General features: G+C 33.4%; 1 protein-coding gene across 1 annotated transcript in view; it reads right to left on the reverse strand.

Annotated features, from left to right (window-relative positions):
• PRKD1 (protein kinase D1) overlaps positions 1 to 16,179 on the reverse strand; it is a 1,412,470-nt gene that overhangs the window by 952,578 nt on the left and 443,713 nt on the right. The window contains exon 4 of the mRNA XM_044073466.1: positions 92 to 223. Within this exon, the coding sequence (XP_043929401.1) occupies positions 92 to 223 (132 nt within the window). The remainder of the gene's footprint in view (positions 1 to 91; positions 224 to 16,179) is intronic.

Consider the following 16,179-nt stretch of genomic DNA (forward strand, 5'->3'; position numbering starts at 1 on the left):
ATATTGCCATTTCATGTAACAAACACCTCTATTGCTGTTGCAGGAAATTAATTTATTTGTTTACTGAACAAAGGTTGGCATGCTAACTTACCTTCACATTTAAGTCCTTGCCGCATAAGCCCCCAAAGCATTTCCCCGCAGTGGTCACAGAATGTTGGGGCTCTGTATGAGTGCACAAATAATGCATGTGGTCTAATCTGAAAATCTTCAAATGTCGCAGAAGCTAAAAAAGTGAAAAAAAAGAACAGATAGGCATCAGACCCATTAGTATGTTAAAAACTTCAGCCAATGTTATGCATATTTTTCAAAGGAAAGTGACTCAGGTATGATTTCACTGTTTACACTGTAAAATTTTTTTTAAACGGCATGTCCTTCATCGCATGTGTCTTTTACAAGGAGCTGTTTCACTGAAGAGATAACTATATGGCCATGGTGAGTAAGGAGACCGAGGCAGTAACTCTACATTACAAGCATGATCTTTCAATATGGTTTTCAGTGGTTGCCTGGGTGCCTTTGTCAAGATGACTAGTTCAGTCCCCCCCTTCCATTCGCTGTACTCACAACCACTCTAATTTCAAATCTCTCCTCCATTCTTACATTACCTTAAACTGGGATTGTTCCTGCTCCCTTCCCATCTAAATTACACTGTCGTCTTTTCAAACCTCCCCTCAATCACATCTACTATTACCTCAAATCACTACATTATTGTTAGAACAAACACTAAACTTGTATAAACACTTTATGACTTGTACTTTTAATTATATTCTCTGTATTACCTTTGACGTTATCTATATTTTAACATTTGTGTTTTTTTAAACATATACTCCCTGATTTTGTACTTGTATTTTAAATTGTATATTCCCAGACCTTTAATTCATATTATTTCCAAGAATTTTCATGACAGGGCTAGCTGAAAATTGTGAAATTATGGTTTGCATCACTCACAGATAATCCTAGGTATCTTCATACCGCCACTTCAATAGTGAGCATAAGGCCTTGATTCATGCTTTTATAACGGTAGAGCTGGCTTGTCACATGCATCTACGTGCATTTCTGTTCTCTGCTATGCCCCCTTTCATGTGCCTACATCTAGTTGTCATGCTGACAGCAGGCTACAGTGTACAAACATGGGCTTTATGTCATGTACTACACCATGCCAGCATGTAGTATTAACTATAATTGGCTGCAGGCATGCATGGACAGGATAGATGAATACAGCCCTGACTTTGCTCAAGGTGGCCATAGTTTTATGTGCAGCTCATTGCTTCATGACACAAAGGCAGAGAGGATCGACATGCCCATCTTTGGGCATATGACACATTCTCAGGCACACCTCCACTGCTGATCCCTGGTACAAGCCAGAAACATGCAAGGAGAGCTGTATGCAAGGAGGGAGGGACTCTGGCTGCACTATTCAAGAATGCATGGACAATATGCCAAGAGTCCATTACACAATAGCCTCCTTAGAGAGTGTGAGCATGTGTTAGGGTGAGACTGGAAGTACAAACAAGAAAAAAATCCTCAGCAGTAGTAATAACAATGCCCCAGCTGCCTTGATCTCCTCACTGGCACCAAACATGGGTTTGAGTTACTCCAGCAGTATTAATGAGTATTATTTAGACCTGTTAGGTGAGGAAAGGCTGTGAGAGTTGTTCATAGTCAGCTGTATAAAGCCAAAAACAAATCAAAAAGAAATAGTCTGCATAAGCAGTGCTTTCAAGAATAATTCCGGCCCATTATGTTCAAGGGTGGTTTTCTAGAAAGATTCAGTACTGTCAGCACTAAAAAGCAGAAGGTGTATGACAGGGGAGTTGGTTGAAAAATGAGCAATATGTATATGTGATATTGGTGACACCTTTATAGAATGACCAGAAGATAGTTTTATAAAATGAATCATTTTAGTTTGCTAATGGTGATCATTCTAATTTATGTTACTACAAATCTGCATTGCTGCAAATTACTTTCCGCAGTAAAGAAAGGATCATCATCATCATCATTATTATTGTTATTATTATTATATTTTAGAAGGGTATTATTCCCCCTTCACCATGTACATGTGGATGGACCCCACACCCTTAAACGTATGTATACTAACTTCACAATGACACATCTGAGTAAAGGTGTGACACAATGGTTGCTGAAAGTAGATTTCAGTGATGTGGATATGCACTATTAGTGGTAGGACTGATTGCTACTGAAATGTGGAGTGGTGTATCTGCACAATGAGCACAATGTTTTAACATGAACAGTCGGAAAGGGTAATCCTAGGCAATGGAAATTATGAATGCTTATATGGGAGATAAGAAGAAAAACCTTAGGTTAAAAATACTTACAAAAAAAAATTGAGGGGATCATACATAATGAGAATTGCTACCTCTTTTTTTGTAATTAATTTCATAGACTATCACATTTATAACTAATGCAAAGAGTAGACAGCTATACAGCTCACTGGGCATCCCTTTCTTATACCATCCTTCATATGCACCTCTTGGCTTAACCAGCCATTTACAAGTATTATTACTTTGTTTTTACTATACGCTGGCATACATGATTTCCTAACTTTCTCACTATATTATATTCTTTCATTATGCCCCATAAGATTTCATGTCCAGTTGTGTCAAATTTCATATTAAGGCCTTTACATTTTTCTATTTCTCTTATTGCACTACCATCTTCCTTTACTAATCTGCTCAAGTAATGTGTTACTTTTTATCTTTTTCCATTTTGCTTATATAACAATTCTTGTATTTTTTCTTGATTTCTTTCATTTAATTTTTTTTCTTTGTAAAGTGCTTTCTACCATTATATTCTAAATATTTCAAAGTATTGTTATATATTCTTTTATATTTTTCTTTCTCTACTCTTCTCACATTATATTACCAGTATAAAAAAAAAAATTAGATTTTTCAAAAATATCATCTACCATTTAAATATTTTTTTTACAAAATGTTCTCATAGTAATATGATCTTTCCATAACTGTATTAGTAATCTCTTTCTTTCTTCATGCCATGCTTCCTCATTTATCCTTTTTATTCCTTTGCCAATTTATATATATTCATTGTTTTCCTTTATCTCTAGTCATATTGCAAGATGATCAAAAATCCTGTTTCAACTACCTCCCCACTCTTATAACTAAACCTTCTGATACTATAATCTATTTCAGCTCTATACATACCTCTTTTGTAAGTCCATGAATTTTGTCCCAAAGTTTTAGCTTACCACATATTCTAATGTCTAACATTTTTCTTATATCATTTTCTTTCTTTTCATGCTCGTCTCTTAAATCACAATTAAAGTCTCTTGTTATTATACTATACTGCAGAAATTCACAAAAAACAACAAAACAACATTCTAGATGCCAAGAATAGTAGCACAAACTTTATTTTTTCACAATTATTTTTATTGAAAATGTTAACAACAAAGCATTAATACAGGATGATAGAAATATTATAAAACAAATATAGCGCAAACTTTATTATAAATGCTTTCATCCACTTTAACATTTGGACTTCTTCAGATATGAAAAGAAATCTCCTCTTCCTCATTCATTCATAAACCCTAATACTGCCATCTAAAGGTAAAATCACAAAAAAAAAACAGAATAACAAAACAAATACCCAAACAACTTTGCAACAAAGTATTGTTACAGTAATAATATAAAGTAAAACCATTTTAAAGACACAGTATATAACATCACAGTTCTAAAAAGTAATCGTTTTGCTCCTAAATAAAATACCTTTTAAATCCCCTGTTACATAATATTCATATTTATCACTAAATATTCTAAACATTGATGAAATAAGCTTTCCCTTACTTTACAATTAGTATAAGCATACAATGTTATAATTCTATATACTTGTTCTTTACATTTTAAATCTGCAATCCTTAATCTTCCTATTTTTGCTAAAATTGCATCTAATATTTTTACTGTATTTCTACAAAATACAGTTATTCCAAAACATCTCTCATTTCCCAAATTCCAGATTATCTTTCCTCCCCATAGTTTCTCTCTTTGTAATCTTTTTCATTTGTTAAACATCTTGTGTCTTCTAATATAATTACATTTACATCACATGTATTACAATACCCCAAAATCCCCATTCTTCTTACTATATTCTTAATACTATTCACATTTACAGAAAGCACTCTAACATTTTCATGTCACCTCTTACTTAGATTCAGGGTTTCACAGGTTCATAGCTAATTACAGGGCTAGCTTTCTTAATAGGCCATTCTAAGGCTAGTCAATTCATTTCCAAAAGGTGAGAATCAAGCATTGTACTTTGCGTCTGAGTCAAGCACCTTAACCATTATACCAACCCAAGGTCATTAGGTGTATATATATTCTTTTTCATCCATTTCCTTTTTTCGTTTGTGCATATCCCTTTAAATGTTATTTTTGGCTTTTAGACTTTTACCAGTAGAATTATTTTTTTTTCTTTTACTACCTCCCAATTTATGTATTCCTCAACACTTATTTCAGAATCTTCTTCTATGTTCTTTTCATTATTTTTTTGCATAGCATTTTCTTCTATTTCTACTACTTCTAAATTTTTTTCTTTTTGTTCATTTTTTCTTTCTTTTTATTTTTTATTATTCTTATTTTCATTTTTGCAATCCATCCATAAATGTTCAATTTTGTTCTAACATTCCAATTCACATTTTCTTGCATCATGTCCTATTTCCCCATGAATATAATATTTATTTCATCATAGTTGCTTATCAAATATCCTTCTTTTCCAAAACAAAAACATGTTTTGGGTTGTTCCAAGTATTTTACAGGACCCCTATTCCCCTCCACATTTATCACTCTTGGTATATGCATACCTCCCAACTGTACTGAATAACTCGGTTTTTACTGAGTTTTGGGGTCCAAATAATGGGGTGTCACGATTCCTGAGTGGCACCCGTTCAGTTCCGACTTTTTCTAAGTTTTATTTTCAATTTTTTTCCCCGTTTTGTTTTGAGTTGAAGTCACCTCCATCAGGGCTACCAGCCTGTGGGAATTGAGCTCAAGGGCTCCATTGCACACATTTCCGACAGGCTCATTTTGAATGCATTTCAGTTAGCTGATCTGCGAGTGTGAGCGGGAAACAGTTATGAGCATTTTGATATCGATCTTGATCTTTTTCCGGGAGCTACAGTTTCAAATGGAGCTTTTCAGCTTTTCTCTATCTGCGAGCCGGCAAGGAATGGATGAGATGAACAGACCGGGTAAACGAACGAGATTCCGCTGAAGTAGGAAACTTCTCTTTTGCTGCAGCAATTTCAAATAGTAAGAAACATATTTTTATTATTTATTCAGTGTGTGTGTGTGTGTGTGTGTGTGTGTGTGTGTGTGTGTGTGTGTGTGTGTGTGTGTGTGTGTGTGTGTGTGAGAGACAGAGAGTGTGTTATTAATAAATATAGCTTTGCCTACAGGTCTTTGTCTTCAACACTTGACAGCATTTATTTGGCCCTCAAATCTTAATGACTTTTTTGGGGCAGTTGGTTTTGCACATACATCCATATATATTCGTAACTCTGTGTGTGTGTGTGTGTGTGTGTGTGTGTGTGTGTGTGTGTGTGCGTGTGTGCGTGTGTGTGTGTGTATGTGTGTGTGTGTTTATTTGTGTGTTTTTGACATTTTGCTATGCAGATACATATATATTCATAATAGCATGACAGTAGCTGCTTCCTCACCAACAGTTCTCTCTATAATGGTTCTCTCTTCATAACCCTTCCTTTTATAGGAAGTGGATTCCAAAAAGTTGGTCATGTATCTGGGTTACTGTTTTCACACTATCCTTACACTGCTGATCCAGATGGATGCAACAGACCACAGTACCTCTGGAGATAAGAAATATGATTCAGATGTCACTTCAACTGGCCCATGAACTTTATGATAGAAGGTTATCTTTCTTCCAAGTTGTGGCAACACTTGTCAGTATGGCTGAACTGATAGCAAGCATAGCACTATGGTTGCTGTAATCTATACAAAGTCCTTGGGATTGAGCTCAAGGGCTCCATTGGACACATTTCCAGCTGGTGCATTTTAAATGCATTTCCATTAGCTGATCTGCGAGTGCAAGCAGGAAACAGTTATGAGCACTGCAAGCAGGAAACAGTTATGAGCGTTTTGATATGGATCTTGATCTTTTCTGGCAGCTGCAATTTCAAATGGAGCTTTTCAGCTTTTCTCTATCTGTGAGCTGGCAAGGCAGGGATGGGATGAATGGACCGGGTGAACAAACGAGATTCGGCTGAAGTAGGAAACTTTTCTTTGCGGCGACAATTTCAAATAGTAGGAAACATTTTTATTATTTATTCAGTGTGTGTGTGTGTGTGTGTGTGTGTGTGTGTGTGTGTGTGTGTGTGTGTGTGTGTGTGTGTGTGTGTGTCTGTGAGTGACAAATCCTTACTACAAAACAGAAAGGGTAAGAACAGACTTGCTATTCCATGGAAGATGGTTCCAGGATTTTCTAAATCTAATAGGGAATGACATACTTTTAGTGTTAGGGAAGTTTTTGATCAGGAATAATTGTGGTGTACTATTTCCTCCAGCATCACAGTTATAACATTTGTTTCTAGATATAATAAAAATAGCTTACTTTAATCCTCCACTGCATTGTACACAGTGCAGAAAACCTTCTGACAAATCTAAAACTAATTAAAAAAAAGAAGTCATTTCATGGGGTTTTAGTCTTAAGTGTTACACATGCCATGCATTCTGTGTATAAAATATTTGGGAATGCTTTCTCAGCTTTTTTTTAAAAAGTGGAACATAGCATTATACTGAATTGAATTGTAACCCAATGAAATGAAAAACTGGAACCTAGATTTCTTTATTCCTATATGAGATATGTTTGTATATTTTGTGGAATATTACATATGCCTTCCTAATGACAGTTGCCATATTTCAATAATATCAACTTTTCTGCCAACAGTTGTACCAATTCTTTATAGGAGATGATGACTTTGACTTTGGAATTGCATAAGTCCAATGAAGAAGTGCAACATTTCAACCCAAAGTACATTATGGCTGATTTTTCTGTATTTATCTTAGGCTCACTATTGCAAAAAAAAATCATCAATAACTTCTGAAGCCTTTTAGCATCTGTCTACCACAATTTTCTTAAGTGACTAAGGCTATCAAATGTCAACAGAGATAGGTGTTAAATAACAGGAAATCCTACAAGGGTTCTTGTAGTAGTTAATAAATTAAATATTTCCATACTGAGTGATGGCATTTAAATGAAATCCTAAATGTAGCATTAAAATAATCAACTAATTATCCAGTGGTTTAGTCGATTAGCAAAGTTCCTAGTCTAGTTATCATAGCATTATATCTAGTAACATCAAAGGCATTGTTTGCATTTATGTAAATCATTCCTGTTACATGACATGTAGCCCTAAGTGTCTTCCTTACACAGTCACAAAAAACTATTAAGTTGGTTAGAAAATAATCTGAGCTTAAATTTAACTTTATAAAAAAGATAATAGAACTCAAATTCTGAAAAAAAGAAAGAATAATCAGGAATACTAGCTATGTTCACAAATTCTGCAAGGAATTCCTAAGGGAGTAGACTGCCCCTTAAGTACAGTAGCAAATGCTACCAGCATGTCCTCTGTCTAAAGTACACCTTGGTAAAGTTCAGACAGTTGTTAGTATATTTTTTCTTGAGTTAATATATTTAAAAAAATGTTATTCTAACCTAGCACTGCAGGTACATGGCATGATTTAATTGTGTGTGTGTGTGTGTGTGTGTGTGTGTGTGTGTGTGTGTGTGTGTGTGTGTGTGTGTGTGTGTGTGTGCACGTGTGCATTTGTGTGTTTGTAACATGGGTATACAGTATGTTCTTCAGTTTGCATTTGAATGTTGGTATCCCACAATTCCATTGGAGTGGGTGGGTTACATAATTATGTATGCAAATGTGATGTTAATCAGCATACATATTTGTACCTATTTTTCATGTGCCTTGTCCAGATTTTTGATGTTTCCAGTTGAGATGTATGGGTGTATATATATATTTTTTTTCTCTTTCACTTTTAAACATATTACAATCCCAACCATCAGTCCATAAACCCATTTTTCATAAACTTTTGCAATGTCCAGTACTTCTTTACATAAAGTTTTCAAATGTCCTTCCAAAGACTCTCTTTCCACCTCTGTTCGAAATCATACATGAATTTTATTTTTTGTTTCCCTGTTAAATGCTTTTATCACATAGATTCCATGGGTTACATTATTTCTTTTTTTCATATTCAACAAAATTTTCTATTTAAAAACATTTTCAGATATAATGTCACAAAATGTCTCTCTCTTAATAAGAATAAATGCTCTTACCTTATGTGCTTTACACAAAAAGGAGCTATTAAATTGTTCCACACTTGATACCTGTCTAGTTCTTTGCCTTCTTTACTTTTGATTCTTACCACATACTTCTACTTTTCATTTTCTTCTGCCTTCTTTTCTGCTACTTCCCTTTTGCCTTCTTTTACTTTATCTGCATATGTTTTTCTTTTTCTCTCACCACTATTCTTCAGGATGGTCTCTCCATTTTCCGTTTGTATTTTTTTCATAATGTCCCCCTAGAAAACATTCCCTTCGTTTTTTGGCTAACTCTGCACTACCATTTCTTTAAGTAAATAATCCTGCAACCTCCAATCCATCATTTGCTGGCTCATCCCCATCAAACAAATTTCTTTGAAACATTTCCTCAGAATCCTGTACACATTCTCTGGTCTCAATATTTGCTTTCTCCTCCATTTTGTCACCAGTCCATCATCTCCTTTTCTCTCTATCTGCCTCCCTATTTCTCCAGTCTGCCTCTGTGCCTGGAATGGATAAATAAAACTAAAAAAAAAAAAAAAAAAAAAAAAAAAAAAAAAAAAATAGAATAAATTACTTCTGGTGGGGCTGTTCAAAATGCAGAGAAGAAGCTAACATTGTGCTACCAATTAATTTATTAACATATTTATGGCATACACAGCCAAAAGAACATGGTAGGACTCATAGAAAAAAGTCGTATAGCATAGGGTATGCTGTGTCACTAAAGTTTTTTTTTATATAAATGCCAGTGGCCCTTTGCAACATGATGCATGATCATACATCATTCATCAGCAACCAAAAACATGACTGAAATAAAGGCATGGAATGCAGGTCGGGAAAATGGGTGACACATTTCTGAAGTAGAATTCTCATTTCAATTCCTCTCGCAAATAACGAAAAGTGAACGTTTTAGTGCCAAAAATAATTATTTAAAGCAATACAATGAATGTCTGTTAAATGTCAAATGATGCAGTACTTTCTGTCTAAAACAAAGCTATTTTTTTACTTTTTACCAGATATTAGTAGACCATTTCAGTACATTTTATTTACCATTTCATGTTTAATTAAAATGATGACTTACATATGCTTTTACATTTAAGGTTAATGTGGTCTGAAAGGTCCTGTGAACTGAATGACATCATATGCTGAAGGGAAGTAGCTTCCAGAAAAGTATCTGTTTTTCATTTTTGATGAAAGTTGATTATGGATCATTTTAGCTCTTATCTGTAGCATGTAATTGATTCATATGCTAAATCTGAAGCATACCTCTCAACTGTTTCTGACTTTTAGGGTTATCTTTGACATTGGCTCAAAATGTTGCTGTCTTTCTCCCAGCTTCTTTGAGAGCTGATGACTTTGCGAAAAAGGTGGTGGACTGCACTCAAGAAATAATGGCACTCATTACAGTAATTCTTTTACTTTGGGAAATGCATGAACTGTTTGGCCCTATATATGCAAGCTATGACTGCCGTACTGTGAAGGTTCTGTAATTCATCTGAAAGAGTATATAGAGTAAGTACAGTAGTACCCTAATTATCTGCTACTGGGCTGTCCACATTTCCAGATTATCTGGAAATTATTCTGTCCATGCTCCAACCCAGACTAGCTATCCTGTTTTTCCTGCCTGTGATTATTTGTTAAACATATTACATGCATCCCAATTTTATAGTCTATTGATCTTATATCACACTTTGTGTATATTATTTCATCCCCAGTGTTGTTCATAGTAGTCTGCATCAATTCTATTTTATTGTACTTAGGATGCTTTTCATTGTATTGTAATACCTGCTGGGTATTTTTCTCTGTCTTAATGTTTTTTACTATTTGTCTCTGTATTACTTTGTTTAACTTTGTTGTTTGAGCTTTTCTCCCAGGTCGTCACTGAAAATGGGCTTCCAGCCCAGCTGTACACTTACCCAGTAACAAATGTAAAATAAATAAATAAATCTATGGTGCACTCAACCCCCCCCCTCCTTTTAAAATGAATGGGATTGCATTTCATGAGTGATCACCCTTCTTACTTTTATTTTACTTGTCCTTGTAAAGCAATGGAGTAAGTAAAATAAAAGTAAAACATTAAATAATGTGAAGAATGTGATTTTTATTAATGTGTTTTTGTTAGTGGCTGTCAGTCTGTAACTCAATAATGGGGTATTATTTACAAAATAATGCTAGTGGGAATCAATGTTAGTGATGAGCTCTCACCAGAAATAGAGTAGCAGTGATAGGAACCGATGAAAATTACCTCCTTCTAATGAATGAAAGAGAAGCAATGTTTGCCGGTGTAGTGTGATGAAAGAGACCAAATTACCCTGAACCAGTAGTGGTCAGCATTCCCATTTGTACAGTATGTGTTTACTAACTGACTGCTTGATTGATTGAACAAGAAATACAGAATACATTACATTACACAATGAAAATTTGGATGAAAACTGTGACAGTGATTGCACCAAGTGCACTATTAGGCAAAGCTCTGCACAGGACAATGTACTTCTCATAACAAAACTGTGTCATACACTAATATAAAGAAAAACAATATTATGCAGCAATAGTACCAAAACTGTGTGCAACTCAAGTAGTTGCAAAGTAATATTCAGTAGAAAATGTCTTATGCATAAGGGCATAATGTGTTACAACAGAAAGTTGTAGGAAAGTCAACTGAGAGAAAGGGGAAAACTATACAATTAAGAACTCAAAGTACAACTGTGGGCCTGATTATGAGAGAGAGGGAGAGTTTAGGTTACAGCTTCATTGTATTTCAGGTTGTTTGACTATGCAGGTAGGATTTAAGCTGACTGATGCAAGAAGTAAGGGTGGGGTGTGCACACAGGATGCTTGGCACAGAATTCCATAGTTGGGGAAAGCTTTATTTCTGCAGACCAGAAAGAATAATGTAAATACCAAGTGAAAGGGCAAAGGGCATGAGAGTGTCAGAGTGTCTTGGTAGGTTGCTTATAGTTATCAATCAGCACAATGGTCTGCACTGATATCATTTTAAGACATATGCATGAGGCTGCTGATAAAAAGTTTGATTCTTTGTAGAGTGACATGTTATTTTGTCAGCTATGTAGTCATACAGTGATGACTAGTTTTGATTGCACCAATAATGAAATAATGCATCCAGTTCTGCATAGTTTGAGGTTTCTGAATACTTCTTGCAAAAGAAGAGACTATGATGTAAAGAGAGTATTCAATGGCTGATAATTGTAAATGGCTTCTCTTTCTCTTCCCTGCTTTGTTAGGAGGTTGGAGGTGTAATGGCATTTGTACAGAAGAGATGATATCATATATTTAGGATGTGTATGTGCTAACAGAAGGTTAGAGACAGGTCACATCAGGCTGTCAGATACTTAAGAGATTCATATTTTTTTAGGAGGCCAACACCACAGCCTTTAGGACTATAGGTGACAGTACCTGACTGAAGGTATTTCACTGTTAGGTTTTGTTGAGGCTGACTTTTAGACATGTATGCCCACAAGTTTATCACAGACACTTTAGGGTATTACTGAGAATACTGTAAATTATCTCAGCAGATTTGTCAGATTCCCAAATGTTGATGATGTCTTTCACATGGGAAGGATGTTTTTAATTAATTGTATGATAAGGATGCTGATATAGTAAGTATGAATAATAAAGGGCCAAGACCAGAACCTTGTGGTTCATCAAACAATACAGGACAGAAGGATGACTGAGCTTGAATCGGCTGTGCAGGTAATCAGACAACCACTTAATGGGGATAGAACAAAGGCAATGTAAGAATTCATGGGGATTATTAAGTGATTCACAAGACATAAGGCCCTGGATAGGTCAACAAGGATGGCTGCTGTGAGAGCTTTGATATGCACTGTGTAACAAATTATGTCTGCAAGTGTGAACAATGATTATATGTTAACATTACATGAATTTACTAAAATTACCATCATTATTTATATGTGCATGCTCATATGTAAATAATATAGCCAATTCAGGATATTGCAGCCTATGACAATACCAGGAAAAACAGTAATTTCAAGCAAGGACCTGTGTTATAGTTGATAATACTTTGAAGTGAACTGACTTCACTGTTATCAGTGAAAAGCATAAACAGCAACTTAATATGAAAGCATATATACTTGCAGTAGATGCACACAGAAGACTATTTTCTGTTTTATACAATTGCTCCATTGCCAAAGATTTTTTATGCAAAACATGTTAAATGTTCCTCTTCCATAATTTATAGCAAATATTCTGCTTTGTAGTATATAGTAGTAAAGCATTAAACATTTGGAATAATCTTACTGGGCCTTTCATAGAGGATTACAATCAGAACGACATTCATAACTTGTTTATAATATGTTCAAGAAATGGATGCCAAGACATTCACCATGACAACAAAAGACTGACAGGTGAATTTCTTTTTTTTCCTCAATTTTTTATTTATTTTTCAAATAGATTTGAATGAATTCTATAGTATTTATACATAACATCTTAAATAACTATGTACACTATTTACATTAGCCTGATACTATAACAGATCGTAATGTATACGGTTACTTTATAAGCATGTACAATCCATTATCAGAATGTCTGATCAATTACTGTATAGTGTCAATCAAAGATAAGACTTTTCCCCAAGGGTTGTTGATAAATGGCTTTGGATAAATTCTTAGTTCTTTAATTTTAATTTCCAGTAATGCTGTGGTCTTTAGTAGGCTGTAGAAGTCTTCCAAAGTTGGCATTCTGTTTGTATTCCATCTTATTGTTATACACTTTCTTGAAATTCTGAGTATAGTCCATACTAGATACATGTTTGACCTATAAAATGAGGACCTTCATTCACATTTAATAATACAGGAGCTTTAGTTAAATAAAATGATTCATTAAATAAAGCTTGTAGAAAGTTATTAATACTATTTCATAATGGCTTAATTTTAACTCAATCAAAGAAAATATGGTTCCAATCTGCACTGTGTGCTTGCTCACATCTTCAACATATTCCTTTTATGAAAGAACTAATTTTATTGATTGTGTCTGGGGTTAAGAATGCTCTGTACAAGCATTTCCAATTAAAAACTTTCCAGTAGTATGTAAAGGATGTGTATTTTATTGATAATAGGATATTTGTTTTAATATCTTCAGTTAACTGTATTGAGTGTCCTTTTGTTATATATTACCAATATGAGGTTTTGGGTGTTGTTTTATAGTTTATCAATATTTTGTAAAATTTTGAAGTACTGTTTCCCATGTCAAAGTCATTATATATGATTTCATATATGTATTTTGTAAAGTTAGGTATTTCTTTAAATGAAGAATTGTTAATTATTCTACTTAAATCTTGCGGATATGACAGAATACTCTGTAAAGTTAGGCAGTCTTGTTGTTGAATTTTGTATGTTGTTTTTATTATTTGCATATCTAAAACTTTTAGTTCTTTGATACATTGGAGCCAACAAACAAATCCTTTCTGTTCCCAGGAATTAAAAATGTTCTATGTGTTGTAAGTGGAAAGTTATTTGTGACTATAAGTGGTGTTAAAAGATCAAACCAGATTTTTAAATCTATATTTGCATTAATAATTTTCCTAAATGAGTCAGTGTAATAATTAATCATATGAGTTTTAGTGAGCTTAGTTATGCTGTACTGCATACTAATAGATAATATGTGCAATGGCAAATTGTTTTTATCTGTTATTTGATTTTTTTTTGTAACTCAAATACATTTATTGATATTACAGTTAGTAATTCTTTCCAGTTTGCAGAGCAATTTGGACTTATCCAGTCTGAGATTGTTTTAGATAGGGATGCTTTTATATATGTTTCTATATCAGGATCATTTAATCCTCCTTGTTTCCATGGTCTGATATGATGTATTAAAGCTATCCTGTTTTTTTTGGGAAACCATAAAAAATTTGTTAGGCATGAGTTTATTTATTTAAGTATATTCCTTTCTGGTAACAGCTGTATGAGAAAGCTATATACAGGATCTTGGGTAGTAAAATCATTTTTATTGACTGTAGTCTATCTTCAAATGTTATTACTTTGTTCCACTTTTCCACAGAGATTTTAGTTGTATTGATGATATTATTGTAGTTTTTGAGATTAATTCATTATTATCCTTGCATAACTCTATTCCTAAATATTTTAATTTAGATTTGTGTTTCCCTATGAGGTGACCCCCCCTTAGTCTGCAGTTCTTTTTTATTTAAAAATAAACATCTTTATTTTGATTTATTGAAATGGAGGCCTGAAGTCATGTAAAATGTGTCAATTAATATATCTAATTCTTCTAATTTCTATTTTCTGTCAGATAATGTTACTAATATGCCATCAGCAAATAGCATTACTTTAGAATTTTATTGCTCATGAACATCTATTCCTTTGATTTTTATATTGTTATGAATTGAATCTGCCAACATGGGACATCCTTGTTTAGTGCCTTTTGTTATATGTATAGATTCAGAGGTAAAAGGACCTAACTTGACATACACTAAATTATTTGTATATATATATATTCTTTAGTAGATGAACAAAGGATGCAGGAAATTCAAATAGCATTAGGATTTTGAATAAACAGTCCCAATTTAGGGAATCAAAGGCTTTCTCTATATCTAAGCTACTTATGAGTGTTTCTTTAATTTCTTTATTAACATAATTTATAAGAGAAATTTTCATTTTAATATTGTCATGTGTGTGACTATGATATATAAATCTAGTTTGATCATTACTTATTGTTTTGGATAGTGGTATTTTCATTCTGTTAGTTAATATTGTCATAAATATCTTATAGTCATTATTTAATAATGATATAGGTCTATATGAGGTACAGAGGTTTGGAGATTTGTTTTCCTTTAGGATTGGTGTAATTAAGGAATATCTCCAAGAGGGTGGTATTAAAGCTTGTGACTGAATTTCATGGAAGAGGGATAGCATCTTTGAAGGAAAAAGTGTATATATTTCCATAATTTTACCATCTATACATGGAGCTTTATTATTTTGCCCTCTTTTATTGTATCTGTAATTTATTTTCAGGATATGGGTGCTTGCAGATCTAGTTTTAAAATTTCTGGTATTTTTTTTTTATATTGGAACATTTTTCTTCTAGATTGAATTGATCAATATGTATATTTTCTTTTTGGAAATGTTCCATACAGTGATTTCTATAGACATCAAGAATGTCACCTATATCTTAAACATTTTCCCCTTTCTTTTCATGGAAGATACATTTAACGTTATTAGCTTTTGATTGTATTTTGATTCTTGTGGATAAATTATGTAGAGATTTGGGAATTTGGGAGAAGTGGACATTGTATTAATTTTTAGTTTTTCTAAAGCTAAACTAGTTTTATGTGTCAGCATTTCATTGTATTTATTGTTTAATATTTCTACTTTCTTTTTCATCTCCAAATGATTTGGATTTTTTTCAGCTTTTACTGACAAAAGTTTGGATAGTAGATCTAATAATTCAGAATCTCACTCTCTGATTTCCTTTTATACCTAGTTAGGGCTTTACCATATACGTAACCTTTTAATGAGTCCCATATCATCATTTTGTTTATCTCTGTAGTGTAATTACTATTTAAGAATAACTGTAATTCAGATAATAACCAGAGTTTGAACTCTTTAATTTTAGTTATATATGCTGGAATTCTGCAGTTAAAGATTAATGGTTTGTACCCATTTTGAAGTTTTAGTATCAATGAATTGTGGTCTGAAAAGGGGCAGGGAGTGATTGAGAAATTAATGATTTTAGAGTGTAAGTCATGGACAGCAAATATTTTATCTATTCTAGTTTGGGTACCAAATCTGTGATCTTGATGAGAAAACAACAATGATTTATCTTCTATAAATTTGAAAGTATCTATAAGATGAAATTATTCTACCCACTTGT

The sequence above is a fragment of the Protopterus annectens genome, chromosome 6.part0 (genome assembly GCF_019279795.1).
Source record: "Protopterus annectens isolate FY-2018-M chromosome 6.part0, PAN1.0, whole genome shotgun sequence".
Taxonomy (NCBI): Eukaryota; Metazoa; Chordata; order Ceratodontiformes; family Protopteridae; genus Protopterus; species Protopterus annectens.